Source organism: Epithele typhae, assembly GCF_022376455.1.
Source record: "Epithele typhae strain CBS 203.58 chromosome Unknown BXZ73scaffold_40, whole genome shotgun sequence".
Lineage (NCBI taxonomy): Eukaryota > Fungi > Basidiomycota > Agaricomycetes > Polyporales > Epitheliaceae > Epithele > Epithele typhae.
Window position 1 is genome coordinate 260,830 of NW_025954231.1, and position 16,487 is coordinate 277,316.

General features: G+C 56.2%; 4 protein-coding genes across 4 annotated transcripts; 1 reads left to right on the forward strand and 3 right to left on the reverse strand.

Annotated features, from left to right (window-relative positions):
* Window positions 1–132: 132 nt before the first annotated feature.
* On the forward strand, window positions 133–1,755 carry BXZ73DRAFT_50185 (uncharacterized protein; the record flags this gene model as incomplete). Its single annotated transcript, XM_048020396.1, has 3 exons — window positions 133–314; window positions 715–1,445; window positions 1,499–1,755. 3 exons carry the CDS (start codon window positions 133–135, stop codon window positions 1,753–1,755), a joined length of 1,170 nt encoding a protein of 389 aa, XP_047875837.1.
* Window positions 1,756–3,482: 1,727 nt separating this feature from the next.
* BXZ73DRAFT_79149 (uncharacterized protein) lies at window positions 3,483–8,602 on the reverse strand (the record flags this gene model as incomplete). The annotated part of the gene is made up of 14 exons (XM_048023021.1): window positions 3,483–4,313; window positions 4,933–5,061; window positions 5,114–5,374; window positions 5,425–5,886; window positions 5,940–6,018; window positions 6,109–6,186; window positions 6,386–6,682; window positions 6,728–7,026; window positions 7,134–7,256; window positions 7,308–7,712; window positions 7,771–7,927; window positions 7,956–8,034; window positions 8,127–8,479; window positions 8,583–8,602. 14 exons carry the CDS (start codon window positions 8,600–8,602, stop codon window positions 3,483–3,485), a joined length of 3,573 nt encoding a protein of 1,190 aa, XP_047875838.1.
* An 866-nt stretch (window positions 8,603–9,468) lies between these two features.
* BXZ73DRAFT_34439 (uncharacterized protein) lies at window positions 9,469–9,748 on the reverse strand (the record flags this gene model as incomplete). The annotated part of the gene is made up of 2 exons (XM_048017844.1): window positions 9,469–9,567; window positions 9,608–9,748. Coding segments are annotated over 2 exons (240 nt in total), but the record flags the coding sequence as incomplete, so codon positions are not given.
* Window positions 9,749–11,704: 1,956 nt separating this feature from the next.
* Window positions 11,705–14,741, reverse strand: BXZ73DRAFT_50218 (uncharacterized protein; the record flags this gene model as incomplete). Its single annotated transcript, XM_048020401.1, has 11 exons — window positions 11,705–12,166; window positions 12,224–12,505; window positions 12,571–12,759; window positions 12,809–12,994; window positions 13,049–13,145; window positions 13,200–13,360; window positions 13,414–13,621; window positions 13,669–13,862; window positions 13,921–14,100; window positions 14,156–14,374; window positions 14,430–14,741. Coding segments are annotated over 11 exons (2,490 nt in total), but the record flags the coding sequence as incomplete, so codon positions are not given.
* Between the last annotated feature and the right edge of the window lie 1,746 nt (window positions 14,742–16,487).

Sequence of the window (16,487 nt, forward strand, 5' to 3'; positions counted from 1 at the left end):
GGTCCCGCCATTGAAGCTTTTGATGCGATAACCAAGAATAGTGACCCCGCAGACGTGGAGAAATGGAAGGAAGAAGCCCGACTCGCAGATGAGGGCCGGACATTGGATCCGAATGTCATGAAGATATATGTCATGGACGTCAAGGATCGTGAGTCCCCTTCTCGAGGCAGGGGGTTGTATTTGTCTCATGGTGCCGACTCAGTCCCCACACGAGCCGAGGTTCAGAAGGGAATCATGGACCAGGAACGCGTGGCCACGGGCACCTCGGGCGAAGCCGAATGGATTCGGAGGGGGCTTGATTTGCAGCAGGAGCAGTGAGTGTTTTTTTCCTCAAGAAATCCCTCTTGTGCGCCGTCGCCGTCGCCGTCGCCGTCGCTGTCGCGTGCGCCGTCGCCGTCGCCGTCGCTGTCGCGTGCGCCGTCGCCGTCGCCGTCGCTGTCGCGTGCGCCGTCGCCGTCGCTGTCGCGTGCGCCGTCGCCGTCGCCGTCGCCGTCGCCGTCGCGTCGCGTGCGCCGTCGCCGTCGCCGTCGCTGTCGCGTGCGCCGTCGCTGTCGCGTGCGCCGTCGCTGTCGCGTGCGCCGTCGCTGTCGCGTGCGCCGTCGCTGTCGCGTGCGCCGTCGCTGTCGCGTACGCCGTCGCCGTCGCTGTTGCGGTCACGTTCCTTGTCGGTTTATCCATTTGATTGCCCTCACCAGACTCATCGCCTAACCGCAGGCTTTCAGTGGCTCACGCCGCGAGAATCAAGCCTGCTGATGCGTCCGGCAAGGCAGAGCTTGCTCTTGCAACCCAGAGGCAAAAGCTCGAGCGAGGCATCAGGGAGTTCAACGCTGCTGCCGCCAGGTTCATTCCGGGGTCACTGTTTCTGAAGGACTGGGCCACAATATATGACGGGAGTGAGTGGACCGCCCTCTTTGAAGAAGATCTGGCCCCTCAGCTTCCTGGGGTTGAAGGGGAGGGACGACCTGAGAAGATTCCCCTCTTCCTTCCATCGACGTTTGGGGCCGACTACCTTTTGAAAAACCGCCTCAAAAATCTTGCGAAAAAGGAAGCGGATCTTCGAATGGCTGAAATGAACGACTCCCTGCATGCTATTCGAGTCGGAATCGGTTACAAGTCATACCTTTATTTCGCCAAGGTCCGCAACGCGTCCTCCACTCGCGCACGGCTCCGTTCTTTTGACGATGTCAACGCGGCGGAGCGAAACGTGGCCAAGCACACTCGCAACTACATGCAATCCCGGGACGCCTTCTTCAAGGTCTCATTCGCCCTATCAAAAGAGGAGCAAGAGAGAAAAAAACGTCTTTACAAACCCGTCAAGAAAGAAGACCTGGGGGTGAATACCGCAATTGCCGAGCCATTCACACGTGGGCTTCGCAACTGGCATGCCTCGTGGATATGGACCTTCTCTGATGACGCCGAGAACCCCGGTGAATGGGAGCACCGACGTGGGTTCTTTGATATATGAAGGTCATGTTCTCAACCTTACAACATTTTGCAGTCCGTCGCTCCATGTGGCTCCGAGGCTATGCCCGGAAACGCAGATGGACTGAGGAGTTGGTTTTGGTTCAATTTGAGATGGAGTGTGTTGTCCGGTCCTTTTCGTCGAAGGCGCAGGAGTGGAAGGAACTGGCTGCCCAGGAGGAAGCAGCAACGGGGCGCCACATCTATGCTCTGGCTGAGAAGGCGCGCTGGGAAGAGCTGGAGGCCAGGATGAAGGGGGCGTTTGAAGCGGCACGGGCTACTTACAAACAATAGTGCTTCAGTGGTTAATTTGAGCGACATTGGGGTTCAGGGCGCCTTCAGGCTACCCGGCACCCGCAACCTCCTCCTCCTCCTCCTCCTCCACCGCCGCCACCCGGCCGCTGTGAGTGCATACTAAATGAGCCAAAACGGCGCTGCACGTGTTTTAAACACGCACGCCATAGCTATCTCAGTACGCGGATGCCATGTGCAAGCATCACGCGCTGCAGTGGGTTGCCCAGAGCCCGGCGGTTGATTTTAGCCGGATCCGGCTGCCTGAGTCCCCCGCACGACCCGGCCCCCGCGCGAGCCCTTTCGAAGGGCCACAACGCCGCCGTGCGCCTCTGAAATGGGCATGGGGCGGCATCCTGAACATGTGGGTGCCATGTGCAGGCATCGCGCGCTGCAGTGGGTTGCCCAGAGCCCGGCGGTTGATTTCAGCCGGATCCGGCTGCCTGAGTCCCCCGCACGACCTGGCCGGAACACAAACACATAGAAACCCCCCTACGCTCAACGCGCTCGTCCCCCGTTTGCTTTACGCGCTGGCACCTTTATATATTGTGTCGCTATGCTACGTACAGGTCATTGCTGAAGCCCCCTCGATGTTATTCCCCACCAGCATCCCGGTCTGATCGGGCGACTCCTCCGCACTACCCGGGGCGACCTGATCGGGCGACTCCGACGGGGTACCTGGCCGGACCTGATCGGGCCCGGCCGGACGGTACCTTCGGGGTATTTTGGGATCCGGTCAGCCGGCTTACCTGGCTGAAGTATGTCGGAAAAACCGATTGGGCATTGCCAGCGCTGGCAACGGCATTGCAATAGTCGCCAGATGACGCCGGCTTGATATGTCATTGCCAGCCGACTAGTTTCTCATGCCACGCCATCGCAATTTTGCCAGACGCCGTTGGGATCACATTCCCATGCGGCGCTGGCATTGCAAGCCGGTCCGGTGACATCGCCACGCGAGAAGCGGAGATGGCAATTCAACCGGCTCAAAATGCAAGATGCGAAGCGGAGATTGGAACATGCTTCCAAGATTCAGTCGGAGATTGAAATGTAACGGCAAAACGTCAAGAGCTTGTGCTCTGTACATTTGTTAGGCCTACTTCGATATCGATCTGTGTTGGTCACTCGTATTTACTCATTGATACTTACTATTACTTGCCCGTTGTTACTTACTAGTACTTACTCATTGTTACTTACTAGTACTTGCTCGTTGTTACTTCATTACACTCGGTGATATATGGTTCTATATGTCTATTAAAGCCTCATTGAATGATCATCTAATGGACACTACTCTAGTTCTACTAAACTCACGTACTATCACTACTCTAATCGGTCTACATTTGCATACATCAGAAAAGCTCCCATTGACGGTCTCGAACGCGTGCAGTCACTGAAGCGTACCAGCGTGGCTGTCAAGAAAACCGTTACTCCAAACGGGCATTTGTATGTTCTATGCCAACCTGAATATATCACCATCCCCTGGGGCCTCATTAAGCACTTACTGCTTGACGAAATATTTCTGGTACCCGAGTGTATTGGTTAACGATGGCATGCCTTACATGCAGAGAGCACTGATTCATGCATTGGGTGTATACAGGCAAAGGTAATGTGGATGCGGGACAGTCAAGATGCAAGTGCGACAAACATGCGGACCATGGTCAGTGCCTGCATGGTCCGGGGTCCCAGGGCGCACGAGAAGTACCAATTTCGCGGCAAAATCCAGTCATCAACTCCTACACCACACCTCCACGCTTGCGTGTGGACCGGCGGCCGCTCTGCACGGGAGCCTCAGCCTCCGATTCAGCAGCGCGGCTGCTTCTCCTCGAGGCGCCCGCACGAGTGGTCCGGGAAGTGTTGCGCGTCTGCGGGGCGGCCTCCTCTGCTGCAGAGATGGACATGGACGATGCCATGGCGGGTACGAGGTCGTTCTCAACTGGATCAGGAGAAGTTGGCAGGAGAGCGGAATGCAACGTGGACACAACGGCATCAGAAACGCCCGTTAGAGCGGCACCGGCGCCAGTCGGGGTAGTGGCGACGAGAGTAGGGGTTGTTGTGGTGTTGGAGGGGAGGGGGCTAGACACGGACGCCAACGAACTTGCAGGGGGAGTGAGAGGAATGGTATGTGGAAACTGAGAAGGTGCAGTGGAGGAAGATATATCGGAGCTGATCGTGGATACCGTGGAGGGATTCAAGTCCGGACCGGTGTTGGAGGTCGGCTGAGGCTGGCTACCGGTGCTTGACGAGTGGGTAAGCCTCTGCGCTCTGGCATGCCGGTGAGATGAGAAGTCGTCGTCGTCGTCGTCGTATGCAAAGTCGTCGAGGTTGCCAGGCTGCATGTACTGCACATCCAGAGTGACGTCGTCACCGATGTCCATGGGGATTGTCTCACCACCGACGACACCGAAGACGTGCTGGTCGAAGTAAGAACGTGTGGCTTGCAAATTGTTTGTCTCCCAATTGACAGTCAGGAACCGGTACCAGGTTTCGTAGTCCCCTTCGTAGGACCAGCTCGTGTTCGGCCCGACAGGATTGAACTCGGTGTCGTAGGAGAGAAGGAAACGCGTCTACAAACACACACCAGTCAGTAAATCACATAGTGGCAACAACTCAAACTCCATCGCATGTGCACCAACGTGTGGTCGACGGTTGCACGCGTGCACCGCCAGCCTCGCTGCGATTCGCAGGATGTTCTCCGCATGCGCACGGTGGCACCTCGAGCACCGCATGTTACTCGAGTGTCAACGCGAGCGTATTGAAAACAGTTGTGTTTCCTGGGATGGTCGCGCGCAGGCCCCCGACGTGCAGGCGCATGAGCAGCAAGCACACCGTGGCCCGGCACGATTGCGCGCAGCCTCTCGTTCTGCGTCTGCGCTACTACAGGTCAGCCCATGGGACGCGAGTGCCTCAAGCACGTCGATACAGTCCATGAAGCCTGAGGAGAGTAGGCAGCACGGCGAAGGGTGCGCTTCAGGGTGCAACGAGCTCGTGCGTAACGTCGATCATGAGCGCAGTACTGACAGGAACGTGAGCCAACTTCTCAGGCTTGCAGAACGCCGCACGCGACGGACGCGGCAAGACGCTGTGCATCGTCTCTGCACCACGGGAAGCTCGAGAATGCGCTCGCGGACGTAAAGGCGGCAGACCAGGGGGAAAATATAACGAAATCCTATGCAGAGGACTCACCACTGTGGCCGCCATCGCAATCATGCCTGGCGTGACAGTAGCAATTTCGAGCTTCTTCGCGAGACTCTTGTTGGTAGGCTTGTGACCCTCGTTCGCACCAGTGGCTCCGTACAGAAGCACACGAAGAGTCTGAATGCGTATTTATTAGTCAGAACACAAGCAGAATCAAAGACCGACTGACCTTTGCGATGCAAGCTGTGCGAAACAACTTCACCTCGAGCTTTTCGTGCTCAATACCGGGGAACAAGAAAGGATAGTAGTGGTTTCTCGAGTCTTGATTATCGCCTCGAAGGAATGAGAGATGATCGTGGTCCTTCATATCGTTAGTCGAGCCCGACCACGGCACATCCTGGAGATCTGCCATGTGCGAGAAGATGGCGCTACGTGCCGCCTTGCAGTTGTTGAGGCAGTTGTTTTTCGTCTTCTGAACCCTGTCGGCGAACTGGGAAGGAAATATTAGACAGCTGACACATAAAAATCCTACGCACTCACTACAGAGCGCATCCAAGTTTTGTCGAAGATCTCTCGGAGATCTCTCGGCAGGTCATCGATAAGCTCAGCGAGACGGGCATCGTTACGGCGTGACTGGGAAACAAGAGCGTTGCGATTGGCGGCGTCGGATACCCGTGGATCGGGTGCACTGGCAGAGTCCGACTTGATGATATCGCCGATCGTCGCGCCGTTGGGCCACCTCCAACCGTAGTTTCCCGGATCGACTCCAGCAGGCCGGGTACTCTGCGTGAAGAGCGATGCAGGTACCCAGAAGCAGGTACGAAACATGTAGAGTTGGGCCGAGCGTGACAGGGATTCCGACAATGACGCTTCATAGGTCGAGGTTGGTAGGTTCTTGCGCTTCGAAGCCGGAAGCATCTCTTTGAGCACTTTGACCTGCTCTTGGAGTTGTCGGTTATCAGTCAAGAGCGAAGAGTACTTCAGCTCAAGGTCATGGTATGCCTGATAGTACAAGCTTGTCAGCTCGGATATCGTAGTCTCGCCACTGCACTTACATTGCGATATTCGGCGAGTCCGGCAGTCGTATCCGGCCGTGAGCCCAATAAGGACCAGCCGTCGTCGTCTTCATCGGCGCTGTCATGTGGCGAAGACATGTCTGTGACAGTCAAGGATGAGTAAGGATACAAATGGGAGTGGAAATGGCAGCAAACGCGGTGTGCATACCGATGTGCGATGCGAGAATCGGAGCCCGGTGGGGAGAAGAGAGGGAAGTTGTGCAAAGCTTTATACCTTGTCAGATGTCTGTGGGCAAAGTTCATGTGCGAGGTCACACTGACCGTGTACGCAAGCGGAATCTCCCAGTCGTCTTCTCGTTCTGCGATGCGGCGGTCTGGACGCGTCTAATGCGGAGCCTCTTGCCTCGTGTGATGCGTGTGCCACCAAGTGCTGCGGGGGATGACATTATCGCTGTATTTGGTGACGTTAAAAACATGTCACTCACCTCAACAAACCCATGAGGGTTCTAATTTCCGCCTTGCACGCCACTGCGAAGAAGCCGGAGTGGTGGACGTTTCGAGTCATCACGCCCCGATTGGTCACACTGTCGTCGGCAGGTGAGGGCGAGATTGACGGGGAACTGAGGTCCGTCCTTGCGACACAGCGCGTGCCCTCCAGTTCTGGCAGTTCTGGGAACGAGTGGGCTCGGCAGAGAGCCTGGAGCGAGGGCTGGGAGGTTGACGACATCGCCGAGGCTGTTAGAATGGAGCTTTGCAAAATCGCGTCGCCGTTCTGTGTGCGCCTGAGAGGAATTCAGTGACATGAGACTGTTCCCGACCTTCGTCACAGCAGTGGAGTGGCATTGAGATCTTCAGCGACGACGTCACCCCGAGGCTCGGCGGTGACGGCTAGCGGCTCATCAGGAACAATGCTCGCTTTGGTCTCCTCAACAGCATCGGCCTTGGGCTTGTCGACGATGAGGACGACGAAGACGACCTTGGGCTTCTGGACAACGGGAGTGGTGGTCTTGGGTCCCTCCACGACGACGACGGCCTTGGGCTCCTCGGCGGTCTTGGGCTCATCGGGAACGATGACGGGCTTCGCAGCAGTGATGGTGGCAGGGGAAGGACGCGTGAAGGCCACAGGCTGAGGCACAGCTTGGACTTAAGAGCAAGCCTTATGGACAGGCACGGTCTGGGATAGCACAGCGTATGAGCAACGCCAGGGAGCAACAAGAGCAAGAGAAGACGCACCGCGGCCGCCGCCTTGAGAGGCTCGACACCTGCTGCTGGGTTCTCCTCGTACGCCATGGGAACATCGTCTGCCTCCGTGAGCGTCAGGGATGACAGCATGTCCCGTGCGTCCTCGAGTTGCAGCTACAGGACAATGTCAGTGGCTGGATTCGCGACGAAACAAAAGGGACGCACGTCGGTCGCAGGCGACATCGTCACGTCCTCGTCGGCAACCGCCATGTGGTCCACGGTCTCCTCCTCGGTCGCATCGCATAGAATGGCCTGCGCGCGGTCCGGCTTCTGAGCCCCAAGCGTGCGAGCCTTGCGCTGCCGGCCGCGGTGAAGTTGGCGCTTCTTGCACGCTTTGACGTCCACGACCACGTCCTTCGCTTTGACGTACGCGAGCGAAGGACCATAGTGCGGGAAGGACTTGCAGTGGGGACGAACCGGCGGACGAACGCTGTGTAGGACGGACGCTTGAGGAACCGCGGGAGCGACGCCAAAGAACGCGACAGGGCAGGTGAAGGAGAACTCGAACACGCCATCTTGGCTGTCGTTGAGGATCCAGTCGTGGGTGTAGCGGAGGAACCACTCGTGGAGCTGAGGGGACGGGTCAGTAACGCAAGACAGTGGGCGGAGCCAGCGTAGAAGAACGAACCTGAGCTGCGGGGCCTTGGTACCGGACGCGCTTCTTGGTCACGAGGCCTGGAGTGGGCTCCCGTCTGCGCCTCTTTGACCGCGGCGACGGGGACGGTGGACTCTTGCGGTGCGACGCGGGCGGACTCAGACGGCGCTTGCACGAGCTGCTCGGTAACCTGGACCTGAGACTGGACGTGTGCTTACGTCTCGAGGACGAGGTTCTTGCGCGAGGAGACCTTGGACCCGAGGACGGAGATCGCGGATTCGGCGGTAGCGTGCCGGGCTTCAAGGGATGAGAGCTCGAGCGCCTGCTCGAGCTATTTGGGGAGCACGTTGAGGCGGTCGATAGACTCGTCCGGGATAGCGGGGGCGGACGAGGGAGGAGAGGGGGAGGGGGCGTCTGGCGGAGGGCGGCGGCAGGTCGCCAGGACGAGTTCGGCCCTAGCTCCTCATCGTCCGATGCGAAATCGTCATCTTCGGGTTGATCGTGCGGTCGACGGGCGTTTGTGAGCCAGAAGTTGTGCTCCTCCATCGCCGCCCTCAGCGAGCCGACTTCCTGCTTGATGGCGCCGTGCTTGGTGAGCATGTTCTCCAGTGTGCGAGCATTTTCGACGTGCTGCGCGGCGCCAAGGAGTGCTGAGTTCCTGGAGCTGGCTCTGAAGTTCCGACATGGTGCTCGAGGGTTCCGATGACGGCCGTTGATGGGCCTTTTCCGCGGCGACAGCGACCTGCGCTGGCATGAATGGTGGCAATGTTGGAGGATGCGACCGGAGGGTCGAAGGCCGCGTGTTCGATTAGCGGACGATCGACAGCGTTGACGAGAAAACGTACCAGCCGGCCTGGTTGGGCATGCCACCCATATAGCCTTGCCGTACATGCTTGCAAGGGTGAGCAGGGGCGCAGCCGGGCTAGCCGATCTCGTCGTCCGCGAGGGGCTGTGCGAGGAGAGACACTGTCAGCAAGGGATGCGGGACATAGGATGGAGGCGAAATATCGATCGTGGAGGGCGAGTGAAAGGCGGGAGAGCCAGGCATTCGATCGCGAGAAGATAAGGAGAAAAGGGAGGATGGAAACGGAACGAGGAGGAGGCGGAAATAGGAAAGCAGTTCGCGCGACGGGTGGGGGGGGAAGAGCGCGAGAGGATGAGCTGGAGGACGAACACGCACCATGTTCAGGATGGGGCCGTTTGAGAGCGGGTAGACATGGCTGCAGTTTGCGCACAACACCGGGCCCCCCTCGACGTGGATCTGCGTTCAATGAACGTAGTGGTGAGCGCGAGCGTAGAGGACAACGGGAGGAACGGGCGCACTTCAAGCAAGAGATGGTGCGTCTTCTTCAGGAAGGCGTCGTTCGCCATCTCCGATTGCTCTGCGGGAAGGGATGTATCCCCGAGCTGCAGGCGGTGGTGAGGGTAGCGCGGGAATGGAAAGACAATCAGATGGTGTGCCTTTATGGTCATAGGACAAACAACGGACCTCGCGTGCGGCGTCGACGAGCGCGGGCCACTCGAGGCAGGGAGGAATCCACGGGGGAAGTCGATGTTGAAGCGGCCATCGGTGTCGCGAAGCTCGACCAGGACGTCCTGGAAACGCAGCGTGACGTTTTAAGGGCGCAGCCTTCGGTGCGACACACGAGCAGGTTTCGCGGACTATCGTGGAGGAGAAGGGTTGGAGTCGTCGTCCTGCTTCTGGGCTTGCGCCTCAGCGCGCTGTGTGGCCTGCACGTCGATCTCGGTGAAGACGCATACGACGCGGGCGGCGATCTTGCAATGAACGATGGTCTTGTTGTCTTTGCCGATGATGTTGATGCAGAATTCCTGCAGGAGAGGGGATGGAGGGACGGGGTGGGAGGTCGACGAGCGTGAGACACGAGGCGGGGGAAGCGCATCGATTACAGCGTGGGAGGGATTCGGCGATGTCGTCAGTCTTGAGCTCGAATGGCTCCGACTCGAGACCTTCTGTGCTCAGGAGGCAGGACCTCGTAGTAGTAGTGTTGTTGATATGAGTGGGGCAACTCGTCCGGGGGGAGGTAGACAGTGGTGTCTAGTACCCATTTCACCCAGCGTCGCTGCGCGCCGATAATTCCTATAAGGAGGGGGAACCCGCGCTCAGGGCGGAGCGGAGACGCACCCGAAGCGCAGTGAGGACCTCGGCGTGGGGAAACACATCGCGGGGGCCCGCAAGGGTATACGTGTGTGGCTGGACGCCCTCCCCTGCGCCCGAGACGGCGATGGTGAACAGGTGCTCGTCGAGCCCGAGCACCGGTGGCCGGCCCATGGTTACTGCAGCAGAAGAGATCGTCAGGGGTGATGGGGAACCGGGCGAGCGCCGTGACATTGAAGGACTCGGCAGCCTGGACGAGGAGCCGGTCAGAGTGCGTGACTTCGTGTGTGAAGTCCATCGTGGGCCGCGCGAAGCACGACGGTTCCGTCCACGTTGATATTGAATGTGAGCTTGATTGGAGGGGCAGAGGAGCTCTGAAAAGCTTGGAGAAGGCCCGCGTTTTTGGGGTAGTGGACCGCGATGGCGATGCCATTGTTGACGAGGGTGAGTGGGGAAGCCGGAATGGCATCTCGATCGCGTTGATGACGGCGTCGCACTCCAACTGGATGCAGTACGACAAGATGGTGGTGACGAAGTCCGAGAAGTTGACCTCCTCGCTCGCGGTGTTCTCTGCGAGGTCGCGGACATACGCAAACTGCATCGCGATGAGCTCCGAGTCATGTCGTCCCGAGTGGAACGATGTCGCACTTGATCCAGGCGCTGTCGGTGGCGATGGATGTGTTGACTTGAACGAGGTGGTGTCCGAGTCGTAAGGCACGCTCGAGGGAGGAGAAGGAGTCCGGCGGGAAAGTCTCTGAGCGCGGCGCGGCATGACACAATCGACAGCCGAGGTTCAACGAGCGGCCCGGCGGCACCGTGTTCAGTCTTTCCATTACTCCATGCTCATCGTTCCGGCCGGGAGACAGGTATGTACACAGTCACGGCTCCTCACCCTGATTCTGGTTTCTTCTGCTGCAGAACGACTGCTCACTGCCCGAGCCAGTGCCCCCCGCCTGACCTGGAGCTCCGCCTCTGCCTCCGCCTCCTGTCCACGTTCTTCCCCTTCCCTCTCGTTCTCTGCACGCTCTTCTATTTGCCTCATGCTCTGTGAGTTCTCCCGTCGACCTGCCTCTTAAGTTGCTGCAGCACACACTTTTGAACAGGCCTTCACACAGGGTCTTCGCATTCCTCGCGCACCTTCCCCGGCAATAGGCAGGCCGTACGCTCACGCGTGGGTGCCTTATCATCGCCGGCCACATCGCCGGCCACGTCTGCCTGCACATAATGGTCGAGCATCGTCTTCGGGATGACGAACCACGCACGCTCGTCCGCGCGCGGGTTGCGAAAGCGTTCCCATCTGCTATCGCGCACCTCGCGCGCACCACCATCGCCCACAGTCGCCCGCCGGTGCGTGCGGCCGGTCGTGCACATCGACAACGGCAGTGCATCCCGCGCCGTCCACCGCGTTTTCCCGTGCTGAATCCGCGTTGACGCACCGCCGACTTCTACTACCCGCGCCTGCTCAACACCGTCTGTGCCCGCCCTGCGGCCGTGCGCCACGCCGAGAAGGGCCTGTACTTCCCCGAGAACGGTGAGCTGCGGTGGTCCACTGCGGTGCACATGGTCAAGCTCGCGGGCCGCTCACGGCACTGGGCAAGTCCCAAAGCCGATGTCGCTCACCAGGGCAGTTTGCCCACACGCCAGGCTCTGGGGTTGACTGGCAGTACGCTTGGTTGAGTGGGACGGGGCCGCGATGCGCGGCGGGTGTTAGCATGGTAGTGACGGAGGGCGCACAAAGCAACCTTGTGATGCCGCTGTTACGCGTGGTGCAGCCGTTGCTCGAGATGAGGGAGAAGCGCATGGAACATCCAGCTGATTGTGTACATACGCCTATCTGTACATGGTAAGAATCTATGAGTACCACTCGGGAACTGCTTCTTTCAAGCGAAGAAACATGTCACCATCCACGATATCTATAGCTAAATAATCATCGCCACCATGTCCCTGTCCCGGGTCATTTGTAATCATGGCTCCACGGATCATAGCTTGGAGGGGAAGGAAAATGCATCTGTGTGGACTTGGTGATCGCAAACGGCAGAGCCCGAGTGGCTTGTCATACTCAGGCCGCTGTTCTAGTCGATCAAATGCTTCTGCAAAGACAATTGGATGTGACTTGCCCCCTGAGATGATAGTGAAAATAAGCTGTAGGTGAGCAAATTCCACAGGTGCAGAAAGATTGTTCCAGGGTTGATAGATGAATGAATCGTAGCGAGGAGCATTGTGGAAGTCTGGATTGCATCGTAAATAATCTGTTTCGGTTTTCCATGTGACTTTGGAGGTGAAATCAATTTTGAGGAACTGGTGCTCTGTGATCTAATACAAAGCTTCACATCAGAATGAGTGCAGTACTAAGGATTGAATATACTGTACTAGGGTATCCCTGCCAACTGTAATATTTTGTAACCCTGGATTTTGCTGCAAGAATATTTGAAGTTGGCTGAGGAACTGAGTGTAGAGTGGATTCTCCATGTTTGCATCGAGAAGAGCTTGAAGCGAGATGGGTGACTGAGCAGCACCAATATATGTGTGGCCAAAGTGTGAAGTTGGCTCCTTGGAGTCAGAGGGATGTTGCTCTGGCTGGCTAGGAGAGAAAGCATCGAGATGTCTACGTATACGTCGTGCTGTTGCCAAGCGCTGCTCATGTTTTGCAATCTGTATATCAAAACAGTCAGTCTCAACTCTCAATTATCAACAGGTAAATTTAAACACTACTATACCTGTGCTTCAAAGTTCTTGAAGTTGGTTCGTGTCAAATAAATATCCTTCAATGGGCCATGCATTGTTTCGAAGGTTTTTGTGTTGAAATGCAGAGTGGCACCCTTTTGCAAGATATCATCAGGAGCATGTTGTTGAGAGTGCATTTTTGGGAAGTTCCAGTTCTTGCCTGGGTAAACCTGCATATATTCCTGTATTATATGTATAAGCAATGGAACCTGCATATCAAACAAATCTTACCTGGATAGCTTCATAGAACAGTACTAGTGTGAGCTTGAAATCTTGAAGGGTCTCTTCAGTGTGACATTCAAGGCCAGCATAGGTGTCCAGGATGTTGTATAGTCTGATACACTTCAGAATAATAAATCCACGGGACAAGCGGAGATGCTTGGAGCGAAATGCGGCATAGGAGGCAGGTACAATGACCTGCAGTTAATCAGTCTGTCTGCCAAATATTATTTGATGCATTAAATGTACTACCTTTGACATGTCCTCATATTTTGACCCATCGGTGAAGCTCACAGTGGTAGCCTCATCAAAGTGATTGAGGCCACGCCATCTTGGCATAGCACTGAATCTGAATAATTATAAGAAGTGAATCTTATAAGAAAATTCTAATATCACCACTTACGCATCATTGACTTCAGCTTGCTGCTCTTTTCTCAGAGTGCCAACTACACTTTGGAACTCTGTGAGCAAGTGGTCACTGAAAAGACCTCCATGGTAGGCATGCAGCCTGTCGAATGACAGTGTTGAATAGGGATCAGAGTAAGGAATACTCCAAAAAACATTCTGTGGCAATATTAGTGAATATATTGAATAAGCATAGTGTCAAAAAGACTCACCTCCAAGTCACGAATCCCAATAGCCTTGCATAGAGCCTCTTTATCTCTTGCAGTGAGATCTCTTCTTCTGACCAAGGTTTTGACTGCTTGAACATCCCGGCGAGGATATAGAGGTTGAGAGGCAAGAACAAACTGCTTGTCTCGAGGAACAAGACAGATTGGACATGGACAGGCAGAGTTCATTCCCCGAATTAGGGACATAACACATCTATATGTGGTGAGAGATAATAAAAACATAAGAGGATAAGCACTCACTGCTCCTCATAGTCAGCTGATTTAATAAGAATGTATGGGAGAAGTGTGCGAGGGATTCCATCACCACATTCTGCTCGATGCCCCAGTCTTGCATAATGGGAAATCTTCTCGAGAAGCACCTTGAATGACTCATGCCATACAATTCTCTTCAATGCCACAAAACCGGCCTTGCCCTCTTCAAGTTCATCTTCAACCTGGTATAAAAAACATTTAGTACACTCAATTCATATGTGAGATAGATATAATAATCACAATCGGCAAAAAGCCTACAACCTGTCCACCACCATACTCACTACTGTTGCGGATGTGAGCAGGCAGATTGGCAAGGCGTGCAACTATGGGGTATCCTTTCTGGCCACCAAAGCTTGAGAGGCGTGTTTTATCGGCATATAGGTGAAAGGCGACCATAAAGACATCATCAGGGAGATCTGTCTAATATATTTGGAATTGTTACTGCAGCTCAAACAAAAAGCTGATTAACACTTACTTGAATATCCCAGCACCGATTGGCTGTGAAAGGCTCATCCACAAATCGAGTCCATTTTTGCCCGTTCCATCGGTACTGGCGCTTTGGATACCATTCAAAATGCTCAGCAAGGATAGGATCTCGAATTAACCCCAGTGCCCAGTCCCACAGATCGAGATGATGGAATGGATAGCTCTGAATAGAGTCCCCATAGTCCACTTTGATTGAGGTGCAGGTGAACTGTGGAAGTGAAGTTTAAATATATCCAATACTTTATAATTGGTATAAATCTTACTTGTGTAGAATGAGCAGCATTGCTCATCTCCCACAGACTATTCAGGTCCTTGCACGATTTGATATGAAAGTTGGCAGGATTGGCGGTGATACCAGATATCAGACGGAGTAGACTTGTGATCTCGCCTTCATTGAGCCCAGTTTTAGCGGTGAACTCTGCGAACTCAAAGTCGAGACGAGACTCAAAAGGATGATGTGGGGATTTCACAGCCTGATATGTAGACTGTGTGATAGGTGTATTGTGACAGAGACTGTCGGCATGTCGGACGAAGGCCGGACATCGGGAGTGCGGATGGTACTCTGTCTTGATGTCGCCAACCTTCGGATTACCATCCTCCGAGGGCCACTGAGGTGCCGCATCCAATGACCCTTCGGACAGAATGGTATCACCTGACAGCCCAGGTACGTTAGAGTCTTGCACATCAGTGCCGCGATCTTGATTACATGAAACGGAATAAGTGTGTGGCTACCAGGAGAAAGAGTAATATATACCATCAGAGTCCACTGCCTCTATGGCTATCAGCGACGGCAAGCAACCTGACTCAGATGAACAAGCTAATTTCCCATCAGCTGCGACTTCGGGGGGCCAGATATGTTCACATACCAATGAGGGGAGAAACAACCTGTGAAGCGGAGGCGGAGGGTGCGTGCAGATGTTCAGCGGACCCCGAGCCGATGGACGACGCTTCAACGCGGGTAAAGACGTCATTTACATGCTTACACAGATATCAGGAGTCATAACTCACCCGGCACATGAGAGGCAGCAAGGATATCTGCTCGTTTCTGCTGCTCTAACTCTCTCTTCCTGCGACAAGACTCCGCATGGCGTGGGAGACCAGCTGGGGTGAACGTTTTGCCACAGATCGTGCACGGAATCTTGGAATCCGAAGGTTTTGGCCCCCGAGGGCGAGATGAAGCCATAAGGGAGGTCGCGAATGGAATGGGGCAACAGGGGGATGATGGGCGACGGATGATGGCAGATACAGGCCGTCGGAGGTCTGCAACTAGGAGAGATGGCATATGATCGGCACACGCAGACGCGGACCTCGAGGATGGAGGGCATACCGTGTTAGCAGAGGCGGCAGATGCTCCCGGGATATCCGCGAAGTGACGGACGCCGTTGGGAGCTGCTTGGAGTGATATGAGAGGTGAATACATGCCAGTTAATCCAGAACTCACATACCACAAGATATTGAGACAAGCAACGGCACGGAGCCGCGAGGAGAGGGCGAAAGTCGGTCGTGGCGGGGAGCAAGTGCGATAGCGCAAGCTCCCGTGCGATATCGCCAGCGTCTGGCAATGGTGCCGAGGAGATTGCCACGGCATGGGGATATCGATCCGAGGTTGCCGGATCCGGCTTGCAATGGCGCCGCAAGATAGCCGCCTTGCAAGACGCCTTGGGTTTTTCCGACATAGGGCCATGCACTGCCGTCACCACGTCGCCTTCTTCCGCGCCCACATCCTCGCCCGCCTCCTCCACGCCCACTTCCTCCGCGCCCGCCTTGCTGCGTTACCCTTCTCCGCCCACCTCGCCGTCCGCCTGCGCCTCACCCGGGTTCCCCACACCCGCTTGCTTTCTCCACGCCCGCGCCACCAGGTCGCCCTCCTCCGCGCCGCCGTTCTCCGCCCACATCGCCGTCCATCTGCGCCTGGCCCGCGTCCTCCCACCTGCCCGCGTCCTCTGCGCGCGCCTCGCGCGCCTTCGCGTCGCCCTACTCTGTGCGCACCTCCTCCACGCCCACGTCCCACACGCTGACCTCGCCCACATCCCCTACGCCCGTGTTATCTACCTCCCCGCGTTGTCCGCCTCCGCCCATGTTGCCCGCCTCCACCCGCCCGTGTTGCCCACCCGCACCCACCTCCGCCTCTGCCTCCATGCAGGGCGTAATATTACTTGCTAGCCCACCTGTGTAGTAGTTTAATGATGAATATATTTTGATCACTAATTATATACAAAGTGTGGTGTGAAACAAAGAGGAAGGTGAGCTCAGGTGGCGGGGCCTGGGGCGCCAGTGTCTGGACGTCTCGGGGCAGTGTCGCGCCCGTGTGGCCGGTGGCT